Source organism: Triplophysa dalaica, chromosome 19 (assembly GCF_015846415.1).
Source record: "Triplophysa dalaica isolate WHDGS20190420 chromosome 19, ASM1584641v1, whole genome shotgun sequence".
In the NCBI taxonomy this organism is placed as follows: Eukaryota; Metazoa; Chordata; class Actinopteri; order Cypriniformes; family Nemacheilidae; genus Triplophysa; species Triplophysa dalaica.
This window is the reverse complement of record NC_079560.1, coordinates 19,305,290-19,322,048: the sequence shown is the minus strand read 5'-3', so window position 1 is coordinate 19,322,048 and position 16,759 is coordinate 19,305,290. Positions and strand designations below refer to the sequence as shown.

The 16,759-nt window shown below is 38.2% G+C and overlaps 2 protein-coding genes across 2 annotated transcripts in view; one reads left to right on the top strand and one right to left on the bottom strand.

Annotated features, from left to right (window-relative positions):
- Nucleotides 1-16,759, top strand: part of jade2 (jade family PHD finger 2) — a 50,229-nt gene that overhangs the window by 10,807 nt on the left and 22,663 nt on the right. Inside the window, exon 2 of the mRNA XM_056730726.1 lies at nt 6,116-6,179. Within this exon, the coding sequence (XP_056586704.1) occupies nt 6,116-6,179 (64 nt within the window). The remainder of the gene's footprint in view (nt 1-6,115; nt 6,180-16,759) is intronic.
- LOC130407637 (uncharacterized) lies at nt 14,242-15,796 on the bottom strand. Its single transcript, XM_056730727.1, has one exon. The coding sequence runs from the start codon at nt 15,508-15,510 to the stop codon at nt 14,644-14,646; it is 867 nt and encodes a 288-aa protein (XP_056586705.1). The 5' UTR covers nt 15,511-15,796; the 3' UTR covers nt 14,242-14,643.

The window sequence follows — 16,759 nt, the reverse complement described above, 5'->3', positions numbered from 1 at the left end:
AACATGTACTAGACACATGAAAAAGCATAAGAAATTATGTCTTGTTTTCTGAAAAAACACCTCAAATTAAGTGATTGTTTGCTTAAAGCAAGAAAAATTATCTGCCAATGGGGTACAAAAATAATCTTAATGAGATATAATTTCAAACAGAAGTTTTAAGCATCAATTAATTTTCTTGTCTAGTAATCTTGATTTAAGATTTTTTTGATATTTGGACTGGAAATTAGACTAAATTACTAAGGAAGTTTTGCAGTGTAGCTATACATGACAACAGATTGATAAATGAATGGTCCAAAAAAGGCGAGTGAATAAAAACGTGTCTTTAGTCTTACAATGCAAAGTGCAAAGTAACTACACCACCCCTGATTATACTGTTATTAACGAGCTAATGCTAAATTGTGATGCTTGTCAATCTGGATAACGAGTAAACATCCGCACCAGGGACATTACGTTCTTCACTTCGAAACGGAACAAAAGTAGGATTCTGTAGTGACTTAACCTGCTGTTGAACTCCTCATCACAGACTCAAACATGTTTGCGTTTCAGGTGTTGGATCATTGCCGCGTTGCTCCCGCCATGTCGCGTTTGCATATTTTGCAGTTAACAAACTTTTTCTGTTTATTTAGTGTGAAATGCTCCCGCAACTATGATGACTTGGGTCGTGGGGATTTCTCTGCCTCCGTCATGTATCTTTCCTCCGCTCGTTTTTTTATTTTTGCTCCGCCCTGTATATGAGGCGCCGAACTCTGCTAGCATCAGTGCGCGAGAGAGACCGAGTGTGTTTACTTCGCTCCGCGCTCAAATAAAGTTTTTTTTTAATAACCAAACGTCTCCGCGTCGCGCGACACAACGAATCGATAATGAAATTCGTTGACAACTTTTTTACTAATCGATTTTTATCGATTTTATCGATTCGTTGTTGCAGCCCTAGTTGTCAGCGAATTTCATTATCGATTAGTTGGTCCATTACTTCACTTGCGAGCTGCGCTGTTATAAAACTAGCGCATCCTCTTCCATTTTACAATGACCGTTTTATATATGTCTCTGTGCAGCATGAGCTGCGCAGTTTCAAATTTAGACGTGTCTCTCCGTGGATGCATCTCTCCATGCAGCATGAGATGCGCAGTTTTAAAGACACACGTGTCTCTCCATGGATGAGTCTTTCGGCGCGGCACAAGTTGCGCAGTTTTAAAGTCACCCGTGTCTCTCCGTGCATGCGTCCCTCCGTGCAGTGCCAGGTACGCAGTTTTAAAGTCAGACATGTCCCTCCGTGCAGTGCGAGGTGCGCAGTTTTAAAGTCAGACGTGTTATGCATACATCTCGTCAAGCAGCGCAGTTTTAAAGTTTGAAGGGGAGAGGTGCTTTGAATTACAAAATTAAAGATTTTATTATTAAAACCCAATTTTTGGCGTTTGCACTTTGCAAAGTACATAATAGGCTTAATACCCTGGTTTGGGGGTTTATTTAGTTCAAGGTGGGAAGTTACAAAGTATATTTACTTGGGTACTGTACTTAGGTACACTTTTTGAGTATTTGTACTTAAGTAGGGCTGGGCGGAATGAGGGAATATTGTTAGCGTGTTTGGGAGAGACTATTGTCAGCTACTTTTACTATGACACACCCGAATCAACTGGAGACATTGGAGACATTCACAACATTTTGGGAGAGGGCTAATGAGTTCAGTTGTGTATACTTTTCCCATTTCTGATTTAGTCAATGTAAGCAAAAGCCTCAGGTGTAGGTGTTAGATGTTACATTTTTATCAGATTAATCGAGAAAAAAAAAAGAATCGTCCAACTAATCGATTATCAAAATAACCGTTAGCTGCAGCACTACTAAACAGCTGCATGGAGGCGCTCTTGCTATGACGTAAATAGCTGTCAGAAAGGCCGCCGAGGGGCATGACATTCTTTAAACAGACTTTGGCATGGTGCAGAAATGCTCTTTATGCATGTGCTGAGAGCAATGCAAACGTGCTGCTTTCGTGTGCACTGTAAAAATAAAATTCTGATGCGCCAAATTTGAACATTAACACTTAAGTACAACGGGCATACAATAATGCCAGCACGCATCTGTTCGTCAGCATTGTACTCAACAGCTCATTGCTTCTCGTGTTGCAGGCAGCCTCGCTTCAGCGCACAACCAACATTTGCTACACTCGCAAAATTGCTTCTCTATCTCAGCATACAGACAAACATGTACAGACCAGTTCACAGTCCAATTTATGGCACTGAAAATTTTAAACGCAAAACCAACTACGTGTAATATTTCACATTGGAGGTTGTACCGATCAGTTCAATATTATATTGAGTATTGGAGCATCCATATAACGTACAGCCCTTATAATTACTGATTGCCATTGTTCTATAGCAATCATGGAGAGTATTAACAAATTTACTAGGGATTTTCCGATACCCTTTTTCCCTTCTCTATACCGATTCTGATGCCTACGCTCAGGGTATCGGCCGATACCCAGTACTGATCCGATACCTGGGTGTGTATGTGTATATACTGCTAGCCCTGTTTGAATTGATAGAATTATTTTATGGTGTGCTTCAGACTTATCCTTTGAAAACATGAAAAAATACATACAGTGAACTAGCGTGTTTTTATTATCTTACATACTTTTGGCAGTATTATTATTATTTATTAATATCTTTTTCTTCAGTTAAACAGAACTTCAAATGCAGCCACAAGTCTTACACTGTAAACTGAAAAGGGCAAAAGCCATTTTAGTTTTACAAAAAACCTGTATAAAAACAGTGCAATAAATAAATCTAGGAATATGAAAAATTCTTAATAAAAGAGAATAATCTCTTTAAAACTTCAAAGTCCAGAGACAATTCTGCTTTTCAGTTTTAAAATACAAAAGTACAAAATAGTGCAACAGCAACTCTTATTCAATCTAAGTAGTCCTTTCAAGACACTAAGTGCAGCCAGAGACTTGAGTATTAGAGTGAACAAATAAACCTCAACTGAACAAGTTAAGAATCAATCAACAGAAGCTGTACTAAACCCAGTGTTAAAATATACATATTTCAAGTAACTTAAACTGGGTTAAACACTGCTGTAACAATTTGCTCACAATTTCAATAACAACACCAAGTTCTTAAGGAAAATTAGCATTTCTGCACTTTAACCCACGGGCACCCTGAGTGTCACCTTTTGGACAATATATTTTCAGTTGTTTAATTAATTCTTCACTGAGGCTGCTTACACTGCCGACTTGTGTGTATCGTGTCTCTTACCCCGTCACAACTGGTGGAGAATGCGGGCCTAACCCTAGGTAGGCATCTTCCCTAATCATCCTGTTTCCTGGGTCTCAGGAAGGACGGACAAGCTCTCTCTCTCTGCGGTTTAAGAGCGAGGAACCTGAGGACGATGAAGAAGAGCGAGAGATCGATGGCGCCGAATTGAGGGACGATCCCAGCCGGAAGAAAATGCTTCTCAGCCGAACAAGAGTGCTGCCCAGCCGCCAGAGACCGCTGCCCAGCCGCCCGACTGAGCTACCCAGCCGCCCGACTGAGCTACCCAGCCGCCGGAGAGTGCTGCATAGCCACCCGAGAGCGCTGCCCAGACGCCAGAGTGCGCTGCCCAGCTGCCAGAGAGTGCTGCCCAGCTGCCAGAGAGGACGGCTCAGCCACCGGAGAATGCTGCCCAGCCGACAGAGGATGCTGCCCAGCCGTCCGAGAGCGCTGCCCAGGTGGGAGTCCCATTCGTGGACTAGCCAGCAATCCAGTCCGTCTTCCAGCCAGCCTTTCACTCAGCGCCCAATATGGAATGATCGGTCTGACAAGCAACATTTTACCCTCCCACCCCTAGTATTTTCCCGAGGCGTACATAGGAAATCCTCGGAGACCAGGTTGACGCTTGGGGGGGGGGGGGGGCCGCATGCTCCCAGCACTCGAGGTCCTGGTTCGGAGAGACACCAACCGCTGTGCCTATTCTACCACAGAGAGAGAGAAAGGAAGGACAGCGAGGGAAATACGGACGATAGATGTGTCACCTTTTGGACATTATATTTTAAGTTGTTTAATAAATTCCCCACTGGGGCTGCTTACACTGCTGACTTGTGTGTATCGTGTCTCTTACCCCGTCACAATAAGTAATTATTTAATGCAAAAAGTTTTTGAAAATGGCATTCATACAGTAACATTTAAAATAATATATAACAAGTAAACGAATTTACTTAATATGGCAATGACAATCATCAATAAGAACATGAAGAAAATAGACATACCTGTCTTTGAAACGTGGATCCAAGAGAGATGCAACTTCATACAAGGTCTCTTCTTCGATATTTACATGAAATTAGAACACCTCTTTGCTCCCTTTTACATGGAAGTTTTATAAGTCTGATTATTTGCCATAATACACAGCACAAATGATGATATTAGAAAGTAGGTGTGTTACTGGCTATCATTTTAATATATTCCCGTCAAATGCAAACCGCGTCTTAGGCGCGGTTGGCAATCAAACTGCCATCTGTGCCTGAGCAACAAAAAAAGAAAACTAAAAAAAAATGAAAACCAAGGTAATAAAGCAGGGGTCGTCAACCGGGTGCATTCTCCCGAGTGCATTCAGCCTGAGTGCATTCTCATTAGTTCCTAAACTTCTATTCAAATTTGTTAAAACTGTAAAGCGCTAATTTGACAGCCAAATGACCGCTTCTGAATTGTAAACTCGTTGCATCATTGCTCTCTGATTTGATGCTCTGCAGAAAAAAACAGCCACGACAATGCTGATCCACGAGAAAGACAACTGATCTCCGAATTATAAAATAGCAGTGTGCTCTGCAACACAGAGAAGCGGAAGAAAAGAAAAGAAAGACATTTAATAAAACAGCCTGATTTTACAAGAGAATGCATAAAATCTAAAATCTGCTCTAATTTCTTTTGCATCCAGATACAACCTCTACCTCCACTAGAACAGACTTTGTGCAATCAACCAGTCATCTCATTGAAGCCTTAATAATACCGAAAGCTCAGTGAAAAGAGTGAAAAATTTAAGGGGGTCTGAATACTTTCCGTACCCACTGTATGTCCAGCACGATTCTGGATAAATTGAGGATCCCGATTCTTTTGTTTCAAATAGAGATTGCGAATATTTTACGATTCTGAATGATGACTAAAAGTAATACATAATTTACTAGAGGTTCTGACAAAAAATTGTTTATTGAGGTATGCAATATGTAGGACTTTGATTAAAAATTATTACATATTTCATGGTTAACCTACAGTAACTATGGTGAGAAATGTTTAACCACAAATTCCATAAGTAAACTAAAGTGTTTCTTCATTTTTTTACTTTACATGCAAAAGTTTAACTTCCTAAAAAAGTATAAATGCATTGAAGTAACTTGTATATAAAATATTTCTCAACAAATTCATAAGGTGACACTTTTTTATTTTATACATTTGCCAGATATATACAGACTGCTTGAAGGGGTCTTTACAGAAAGACACTACTGATAAGTTTAAAATAAGAGTTTAAAATAAGTTTAAAATAACCTGAAAACATGAAATGATAGGCAACTTGACGAACGCTCTAATAGCTTCTCTATTCGTGTTTATAGAGTAATAGGCGCTCTGATGACGTGTTTTACCATAATGACGGATATAAGCGCTCACTCGGATTGAGACTACAGCAGTGTTTTGAAAAACACCCGACATAAATTTGGTGAGAGACTGAGGTGGCATGAAAATTGACAGAGGCGGCCGCCTTCAATTTTTCTATGCAGAAAAGTCCCTGAACACATGTGACACAAACAATACATTGACACCCCATGAAGAACCCATAGGAAAGAGACTTGATTATGACTCGATAGGGCCTCCCCTATGGAAAAGCTGTTGTACTTTGATCTCTGATGCTATTTACATTTACACATTTGGCAGACGCTTTTATACAATTTATATGTCCCATTTGCAATAAAACAGTTTACAATAAAACAGTTGATTGCATCAGAATCAGACTCACAACACTGTAAAAAGTGCTAAAGTCAATTCAAAATACAAATTTTTCAACACAGTAGATGTAGATGCCACATTGAATCTGGTTTGCTTAATGTTTTTCCATGTAGTGTCTGATAATGGGTCATCTGTTTTTTTCCTGACAGATGGAGAATGAGATGAAGAGGAGGAAATACTCCACCAGTAGCAATGATTCGGACACAACTGACAGTGAGTAATAAACAGATGGGGGGTATATTCATACACAGCTGCTCATAATTACAGTAATTAATGAGAACTTCATAAGGCCCGATTCACATTTTGCATTTAAAACCGCATGGAAAACGCGAGCCGCGGCGCTTTCTCTCTTCAAATGGTCCATGTTGCATTGGAGGCACTCTGAAAAGTTGAACTATTTCCATCTCGTGTGCCTACATTTAAATAACGAATATGCAGGCAGAAAAGGCTCATCAAAAATCTGTCACAATCTATTTTTACCCGTCACTATGGTGCAAGGTGATATAACGTGCCAATTAGGGCTCCAACAAACGATTATTTGATGATCGATTTGTTGGCCGATAATTTTTTCGATTAATCTGATAGAAAATTGATTAGATGTTTTGCTTATAATAAGTAAATCAGACATGGGAAAAGTATACACAACTGAACTCATTAACCTTCTCCCAAAATGTTTTGTGTCTCAATAATTAAAACACCTGCTGAGTTGATTCAGGTGTGTCATATTAGAAGCAACTGACAATAGTCTCTCCCAAATGTGGGAGCGAGGGGAGGGTCGGCCAAGGAAATATTTTTTGTGTCATGAAAAGTTGAGATATTTTTCATTCAAATTAAGTGAAGTACAGTAAAAAAAGGACACAGAAAACGTAATACTTAAGTACGCTGTAAAAATGTATCCTGTAAAAAAACGCTAATCTACCGGCAGCTGTGGTTGCCAGCTTTGTACTGTTAAATAACAGTGGGTTACTGTTATTTGAAATAACAGCATGATACTGTTTTATTAGCTACGGCATACAACTATTATAAAAAATAATTGAATTAAAAAAAAAAGGTTTAAGTGATAGTTCGCCCCAAAATTAAAATTATGTCATCATTAACTCACCCACTGGTTATTTCAAACTTTTATGACTTTTCTGCAGAACACAAAAGAAGATATTTTGAAGAAAGTTGTTGCGCGGACCTGCGCTGTTTGGTTACCAACATTCTTCAAAATATTTTTTTTTTTTGTTTCTTGATTAATTCCAACAAAGCGTCTGAAAAATAAAAGTTTTCTGTAAACAATGTTTTAAAAACAAAGATAATTGAAATTGCAGGAACACTTTACAATAATGTTTCATTATAGTTAGGTACTTAAGTTAACATGGATCAACAATAAAAAATACTTACACAGCACTCATTCATCTTTTTAAGTAATGTGATTAAACAAGATTAATGTTTGAGATGGAACTATTCCTTTTAGGTCAAAATATTAATATTACCATTTTAATGAAAGATAAATATTACTTTTTACCTCTGACAGAACTCCAGTGTGTATGCTGCTTCATCTCGGTATTGCAAGTTGAATGTGTAGTTTAATTTTGGCCACCTCTGTATAAGGAATCAGACAAAAAAAAAACACGAGTGTCTTAACCTAGTGGTGCGCTTGTGTCCCTTTTAGAGTTTTCAGGTACCCTGCTTGTGTTGACTAAACAAACAGACATCATTTCTTCATTAAAATCTCCTAATTTATGGTCATATGAGTATGACAAAATATGCCATATTTGATTGAAGCATTCCTACGCATTTATTCATAGTAAGAACTAACAACCACAATAAATTTAAGGAAAGACTTACATCTTCTTTAAGAAATTTTTTCTTGCTTCTCTGCAAAGTGTCCCATTAGACTTCCTCCTTGGAAATAAATACAGTTGAAAGAAAAAGTATGTGAACCCTTTGGGCTTTCTTGGATTTCTTCATAAATTGGTCATAAAATGTTTTCTGATCTTCATTTAAGTCACAACAATAGAGAAACACAGTCTGCTTAAACTAATACCGCACAAACATTATACATTTTCATGTTTTTATTGAACACAACATGTAAACATTCATAGTGCAGGGTGGAAAAAGTATGTGAAACCCTAGGCTAATGACTTCTCCAAGAGCTAATTGGAGCCAGGAGTCAGCCAACCTGGGGTCCAATCAATGTGATGAGAATGGATGTGTTGATTAAAGCTGGCCTGTCCAATAAAAAACACACACCAGTTTTGAGTTTGCTGTTCTGAAGAAGCGTTGTCTGATGTGAACCATGCCTCGCACAAAAGAGCTCTCAGAAGACCTACGATCAAGAATTGTTGACTTACATAAAGCTGGAAAGGGCTACAAAAGTAAATCTAAGAGCCTTGGTGTCCATGTGTCAACGGTAAGACAGATTGTCTACAAATGGAGAAAGTTCAGCACTGTTGCTACACTCCCTAGGCGTGGTCGTCCTGTAAAGATGACTGCAAGAGCACAGCGCAGAATGCTCAATGAGGTGAAGAAGAATCCTAGAGTGTCAGCTAAACATTAACAGAAATCTCTGGCACATGCTAACATTTTTGTTGACAAATCTACAATAAGGAAAACATTAAACAAGAATGGACTTCATGGGAGGACACCACGGAGGAAGCCACTGCTGTCCAAAAAAAACATTGCAGCACGTTTGAGGTTTGCAAAAGAGCACCTGGATGTTCCACAGCACTACCGGCAAAACATTCTGTGGACAGATGAAACCAAAATTGAGTTGTTTGGAAAGAACACACAACGCTATGTGTGGAGAACAAAAGGCACAGCACACCAACATCAAAACCTTATCCCAACTGTGAAATATGGTGGAGGGGGCATCATGGTTTGGGGCTGCTTTGCTGCCTCAGGCCCTGGACGGATTACTGTCATCGATGGAAAAATGAATTCCAAAGTTTATCAAGACATTTTGCAGGAAAACTTAAGAACATCTGTCTGCCAACTGAAGCTTAACAGAGGATGGACGATGCAACAGGACAACGACCCAAAGCATAGAAGTAAATCAACAACAGAATGGCTTCAACAGAAGAAAATACGCCTTCTGGAGTGACCCAGTCAGAGTCCTGACCTCAACCCGATTGAGATGCTGTGGCACGACCTCAAGAGAGCGATTCACACCAGACATCCCAAGAACATTGCTGAACTGTAACACTTTTGTAAAGAGGAATGGTCCAAAATTTCTCCTGACTGTTGTGCAGGTCTGATCTGCAACTATAGGAAACGTTTGGTTGAGGTTATTGCTGCCAAAGGAGGGTCAACCAGTTATTAAACCCAAAGGTTCACATACTTTTTCCACCCTGCACTATGAATGTTTACATGTTGTGTTCAATAAAAACATAAAAACGTATAATGTTTGTGCGGTATTAGTTTAAGCAGACTGTGTTTCTCTATTGTTGTGACTTAGATGAAGATCAGAACACATTTTATGACCAATTTATGAAGAAATCCAAGTAAGCCCAAAGGGTTCACATACTTTTTCTTTCAACTGTATATATTTTGGTCACAGTGGTAGCACATGTTTACCCAAAGAAATTATAGGGAAACTTTATTTAAAGAGCAGGTTCAACAGATCAGTGTCTAGTTAACAAATCACTGATGCATTTGAGCCATGCTAACAATACAATAAAATGTATAATGAAAGTGCAAGAGCAAGACGTTCTGTTGTGCGGCAAGTAGTTATGCAATCAAGCCAGAAGGGGTTTTGAAATTGACTCATTCTCAGAAATCAGACAATAAACAGGGATTTTGCAATATACCCAGTTAGCATAACATAAATATTTCATAAACTAACTGTTTAATGTATCTTACCATGAACGCATGCACATACGGAAAGCTGACCAGCATGTTACAACGGGTTGACCAAATAGGTAGCGGTATCTTTAGACATACTTCGTGGCATTACTGATCTATAATAAACCAGTGGGTAACATATTGTATATTAAACAGATTTTAAGATAGCACAAAAAATCATGCGAATTTGCAGACAATAGAAAATATTTCTCGCCGACATGGATGGAAAGCGCACATTAAAAGTGTAACTACACAAAAACAATAATTGATTTAGATCGTCCCCGATTCATCTTTTAAACAGATTTTAGGAAAACGTACAGTTTGGATAAAAATTCTTACCTGTTAGTCACAAGCTCTTGTATCTCATGTTTAAGTTACCGTCACCCAGTCACTGTTTCAGATGTTTTCCGCTAACCAGAATGTCTAAGTGTTGTTTTCAGAAATGCTTTGCCTGATTAAAACAGGAAATGTTATGTGATTTATATTATAAAAACTTCACTGGATATTTAAGATATAACATTTAATTTAAAGATATGAAAACCATAGATAAAGGTGCAGACATACCTCATGGTGATAATCCAAGATGGCACACATAGGAAGATATGGTATAATGCTGTTAAATAACAGTGACATACTGTGTTTGTTCGACCACTAGCCTGAAGTGAACAAGTCTTCCCACAATGCACTGTTAAAAACAATAACCAACTGCTATTACACGAAAACAGCATTTTGCTATTTAATTTCCATGTAAATTAACAGGAATTTTTTACAGTGTACAAATACACAAAAAGTGTACTTAATTACAGTTCTCAAGTAAATGTACCTTGTTACTTCTCCACTAAATAAACCCCCAAATCAGGGTATTAAGCCTATTATGTCCTTTTGCAAAGTGCAAACACCACAAATTGGGTTTTACTAATATAATATTTAATTATACGAGATGGTCTGATTTAAACCACAAAACTGCATTTTTAGTGAAACCAATCGCGTACAGTTTGTCAAATAACAAATAATAATCTACTAAATCAAATGCTTTTGTTAAATCAAGAAAAATTGCACCTGTAAGCTTACCATCATCTGCCCCTGAAAAAACAACAGTAATAACCTTCAGTAATGCAGTTGTTGTTGACTAATTAACTCAACTCAACTCAACTTTATTTATATAGCGCTTTTTACAATTTTCATTGTTACAAAGCAGCTGTACATGAGACACATTTAATACAAGTATGAATTCTAAAGCAGCCCCCCCGGCCAGGCAGATAGTGCAAAACAATATGCAAACGGTGGTGAGGAACCCAAAACTCCCATCGAGAAAAAAAACCTCAGGGGAACCCAGGCCCAACCAGGGGATTCCAGTTCCCCTCTGGCAAAAGCTGCTGCCTCTGCACAAGCTCAACAGTGCTTGCACAACAAGGCTTAGTAAAAATATAAAAATTAAGGATTAAAGATTATCATTAACAATCTAATAGCATTTGAAATGTTGTAGGAAAAACAAAGTTGTCGCGTCCTTTATCCAGCTCTATCCTCTTAGCACTTGTCAGGTCACCGCTTTCCATTTTCAGCTCTGCCATCAGGTCTGGGCATGAACTGCATCCTGCGGTAACCTTGGAACAAAGAGACAAGACTGGCTGAGAGTAGAGTACTGTTCTGCACTCTTTGATGCAACAAGTGCATCATTTGTTGTTGGATGTGTTCCTGGTTCCGGTTGATCTAGATAATGCAGCCTAAATCCTCTGAGGATTAATATTATGGAGGTGTAGTGTATGCAAGATTAAAAAGATGAGTCTTTAGTCTAGATTTAAACTGACAGAGTGTGTCTGCCTCCCGGACCGTGCAGGGAAGAATATTCCAAAGTTTAGGCGCTAGATAAGAAAACGATCTACTACCTGCACTTGATTTTGAAATTCTAGGTATTACCAACTGACAGGACCCCTTAGAGCGTAATGTACGTGGAGCTCTGTAATACAATAGAAGTTCATTCAAATACTGCGGCGCTAGACCATGTAGGGCTTTATAGGTAATAAGCAAGATCTTAAAGTTAATGCGATGCTTTATAGGTAACCAGTGCAAGGTTGACAGAACCGGGGTTATATGCTCATACTTTTTTGTACGTGTAAGAACTCGAGCTGCCGCGTTTTGAACCAGTTGCAGTTTTTGTAATAGGCCCGCAGGGCAACCACCTAGAAGTGCATTACAGTAATCTAGTCTTGATGTCATGAATGCATGAATTAATTTCTCTGCATCTGAAAGTGACAGTATATGACGTAATTTAGATATATTCTTAAGATGGAAAAATGCAATTTTACAGGTGTTTGCGACATGGCTTTCAAATGAGAGAGTACTGTCGAATACAACGCCAAGATTCTTAGCTGATGACGAGGATTTTATGGAGCATCCGTCAATCGTTAAGCAGTATTCTTGGTTGTTACGCATAGCAGTTTTCGGTCCAGTAAGTAACACTTCTGTTTTGTCCGAGTTTAGTAGTAAAAAATTGTTACTCATCCACATTTTTAAGTCAACTATGCAATCCTTTATTCGATGAAACTGCTGGGTTTCATGAGGCATCGAGGAAATATAAAGTTGAGTATCATCAGCATAACAGTGAAAGCTAATTCCGTGTCGCTTTATTATATCTCCTAGAGGTAGCATGTATAATGCGAAGAGCAGGGGTCCCAAGACTGAGCCCTGTGGTACACCGTACTGGACTTGTGATTTGCGGGACACCTCATTGTTTATTGATACAAATTGAAAACGGTCGGATAAATAAGACTTAAACCATTTCAATGCTATTCCGTTAATGCCAACGTAATTTTCGAGTCTATGTAGAAGTATGCTGTGGTCAATGGTGTCAAATGCAGCACTGAGGTCTAGCAGCACCAATAACGAAATACAGCCACGGTCAGACGCTAAAAGCAGATCATTTGTAACTCTGATCAAAGCAGTCTCTGTACTGTGACATGCTCGAAATCCAGACTGGAATTCATCATTAATGTCATTCCTTTGGAGGAAGGAGCATAATTGAGTTGAAACTACTTTTTCCAGAACTTTAGATATAAAAGGTAAATTCGATATAGGCCTGTAATTCCCTAGTTCTTTAGGGTCGAGTTTGGTTTTTTTTAAAAGAGGCCTTATAACAGCCACCTTAAATGCTTTTGGCACATGTCCTAATGTCAGAGATGAGTTAATAATACTAAGAAGAGGATCTATAATTTCTGGGAGCATTTCTTTCAGTAGTTTTGTAGGTATAGGGTCTAGCATGCATGTTGATGATTTAGATGATCTAATGATTTTAGACAGTTCATCGTGATCTACTGTAGAAAATAATTGCAATTTCTCCTTAGGGGTGCTGTAGTTAGTTTGTTCAGCGGATTTCACTACAGGTTGCATTGTTATAATTTTTTCTCTTATATCTTGGATTTTACTCGTGAAGTAGTTCATAAATTCATCACTGTTATGCTGATAATCAGAATCTGACGTCGATGACAACTTATTTTTTGTTAATTTAGCCACGGTGTTAAATAAGAACCTAGGGTTGTGATGGTTTTCCTCTATTAGTGTTGAAAAGTAGGCGGATCTAGACGTTTTTATTGCATTCCTGTAATTTCGAGTACTATCCTTCCATGCTATACGAAATACCTCTAAATTCGTTTTCTTAAAGTTGCGCTCCATTTTACGGGATGCCTTTTTTAGAGTCTGAGTGTGTTCATTATACCACGGTGTTGGGCTGCTATTTTTAATTTTCTTTAAACGCAGAGGAGCAACTATGTCTAATATTTCCGAGAAAGTAGAGTTAAAATTTTCAATAGTAGTGTCAAAATCGTCAATGTTATTACTCATGCTAGATATTTTAGACAATTCAGGCAGATTATCGAGAAACGCATCTTTGGTAGTTGAAGTGATCGTTCTACCATATTTGTAACAAGGAGTTTGATTTGCAGCCGTAGGCCATTGAAGCAAACATAATATCAGATGATGATCCGAAATATCTTCACTCTGCTGAACGATTTTAACATCGTCCACATTTATACCATAAGAAAGTATTAAATCTAAAGTATGATTACGAAGGTGAGTGGGTCCTGACACATGTTGACTAACGCCCATGAGGTTAAGAGTGTCTTTGAAAGCCAGTCCCAAGGCATCTGTATCATTGTCTACATGGATATTAAAGTCACCGACGACAAGGACTCTATCTGCGGCCAGTACTAGTTCTGATAAGAACCCACCAAAATCTTTAATAAAATCTGTGTGGTGCCCTGGAGGCCTATATACAATAGCTAGAATAAATTTAAAAAATGTTTTGTCCTTAGTATTAGGTGTCGATACGTGAAGTACCATGACTTCAAAAGAATTGTATTTAAAATTAGACTTCTGAGAGGTAATAAAAGAATTCTTGTAAAGTGCAGCGACACCTCCCCCTCTACCTTTTAGACGAGGCTCGTGTTTATAGTAATAATCTTGGGGAACGGATTCATTTAGAGTAATAAAATCATCTGGCTTTAGCCATGTTTCTGTCAAACAAAGCATGTCTATTTTATGATCGGTTATCAAATCGTTAACAAAAAGTGCTTTATTTGAGAGAGATCTAATATTAAGCAATCCGAGTCGTAACAGCTGATTATCTGTATTTTGTTCATGTTTGATTTGTTTAACGTTTATTAAATTACTTTCAAGAGGTTTACGCAATATCTTATGTTTGCTAATCCGGGGGACAGACACAGTCTCTATTTTATGTTGTTTGTAAGAAGGGATTATTACATGTTGTATATTTTGTGTATTCTGTAACGCGAGACGGCAAGCAGACAGTTGGTTAAGCCATTCTGTCTCGTTCCTGACCTGGGCCCTAGGTTTGTCAGATTTTAGCATTATTAAGACTGTGTCCCAAATTTCTAGAGAGGAGGGAAACCCCATCCCAGGAGGGATGGAGACCATCTCGTTTCAACAGGTCAGGTCTGCCCTCAAAACTCTTCCAGTTATTTATAAAATCTATGTTATTCTGCAGGCACCACTCAGACAGCCAGCCATTTAGTGATGATAATCTGCTATAAATCTCATCACCACGGTAAGCAGTAAGGGGGCCAGAGAATATTACAGTGTCTGACATCGTTTTTGCGAGCTCACACACCTCTTTAATATTATCTTTAGTGATCTCCGATTGACGGAGTCTAACGTCATTTGTGCCGACATGAATAACAATCTTACTGTATTTACGATTAGCCTTAGCCAGCACATTTAAATTTGACTTGATATCAGGCGCTCTGGCTCCCGGTAAACATTTGACTATGGTGGCTGGTGTCTCTATGTTAACGTTCCGGACAATAGAATCACCGATCACTAGGGCACTTTCAGCAGGTTTCTCAGTCGGTGCGTCACTGAGCGAGGCAAACCTGTTCGAGACTTTAATCGGAACGGTTGAGTGATGTTTTGTCCTGCGACTATGCCGTCTCACCGTCACAAAGTTTCCCAGCTGCAGGGGATTTTCAACCGGAACCGAGCTGTGTGCGCTAACATTGCTCGCATCCGAAGTGTTTTCTACAGTCCTAACACTCTTACTATCCTCAAATATAGATTGGATGCGAGACTCTAATTCTAAGATCTTCTCCGTCAGCCTAACTACTTCCCTGCATTTATCACATGTAAAACCCTCGCCGCTGACAGAGAAGGCTAAACTAAACATATGACATGAGGTGCAAGTAACAACAATAGGAATAGAAGCCATAACTCACCGGGTATGAAGTGCAATCCTAACTTAGCAAGGTTGCTTGATGAGTCTTAGTATATACGCTTAAAAAGAGAAACAGTTAGCACACAAGACAAATAGGGGGAGATGATATTCCACACTGTAAACAGAAGGCAAGCTAACACGCTAATATGCTAGCGGCGTTACGCTTCAATTAATATAGATTTAGAAAATAAAGTTATAAATAATTCGGCAACGACAATGATAGGTAACTATAGTAAAATACACTAATATTTAGACCAGGAACAAATGTGAGGTGAACCAAGTGTCAGAGGATACAAACTAGCAGCCGGCAGCGATGCAATCAGGTGTGCAACAGGTGTTTCTAGACCTGAAACTATATTGAAATGTTGTTAAAATATGATAAGTACAAAAATAACTTGAAATCGGTTTATATTTTTTTTAATAAGAAATGGAACATAAGATAGATATAGGTCTATAGTTTTTAAAATCTAGTACATCACATCCTTCGTGAAGTGCAGTTATATGAGAATATTTCCAAATCTCTGGCAATTCATAGATAAACAAGGAAAGATTAAATAAATCAGCAAGTGGATACATAAGCATTTAAGATGATAATTTAAGAAACCTATTCGCAATATCATCCAATCCAGCACCACCAGTCATGCTTAAACCATTAATGGCATGCTGAGCTTCAGTCTGTAAGATCTTCCTAAATGAGAACAAGATGAAACATTATTAAACATATTGGAAGACGCAGATGCTAATGCAGAGCAGACAGAAGCAAAATGTTGATTCAATTCTTGAGCAATTGCTAAGGAATCATGTATTATCAACTTGAATTTGAATGTTAAACTAATAGAATGTTTCTCTGAAGTACTAAAAATATACTTGATTTTATTCTAAAATTGCTTTAGGATTTGCTAAGGCAAATGTTTATCTACAACATTAAAACATTTTTTATAGAAAAACTCCCATGCATCTTGTACATCAGGAATTATAATCTGTACCAATTTATAGAAATCAAGTCTTTTATAAATAAATCTAAATTCATCTTGGTGGCAATTAAGGGAAAGTAATTTTCCATACACAGTTTATAATAGAAAGAGCACTAAAAGAGTCTGACATTACACCTGGCCTTATAAATCTATTAGGATGTGACACAAGTATCCAATATTTTTCTTTTTCAGATGACGTATCTTACAAATTCTTGTTAAAATCCCCTTCTACAATGACTTAATTTTTGCCAAAAATAGAATAAATGGTA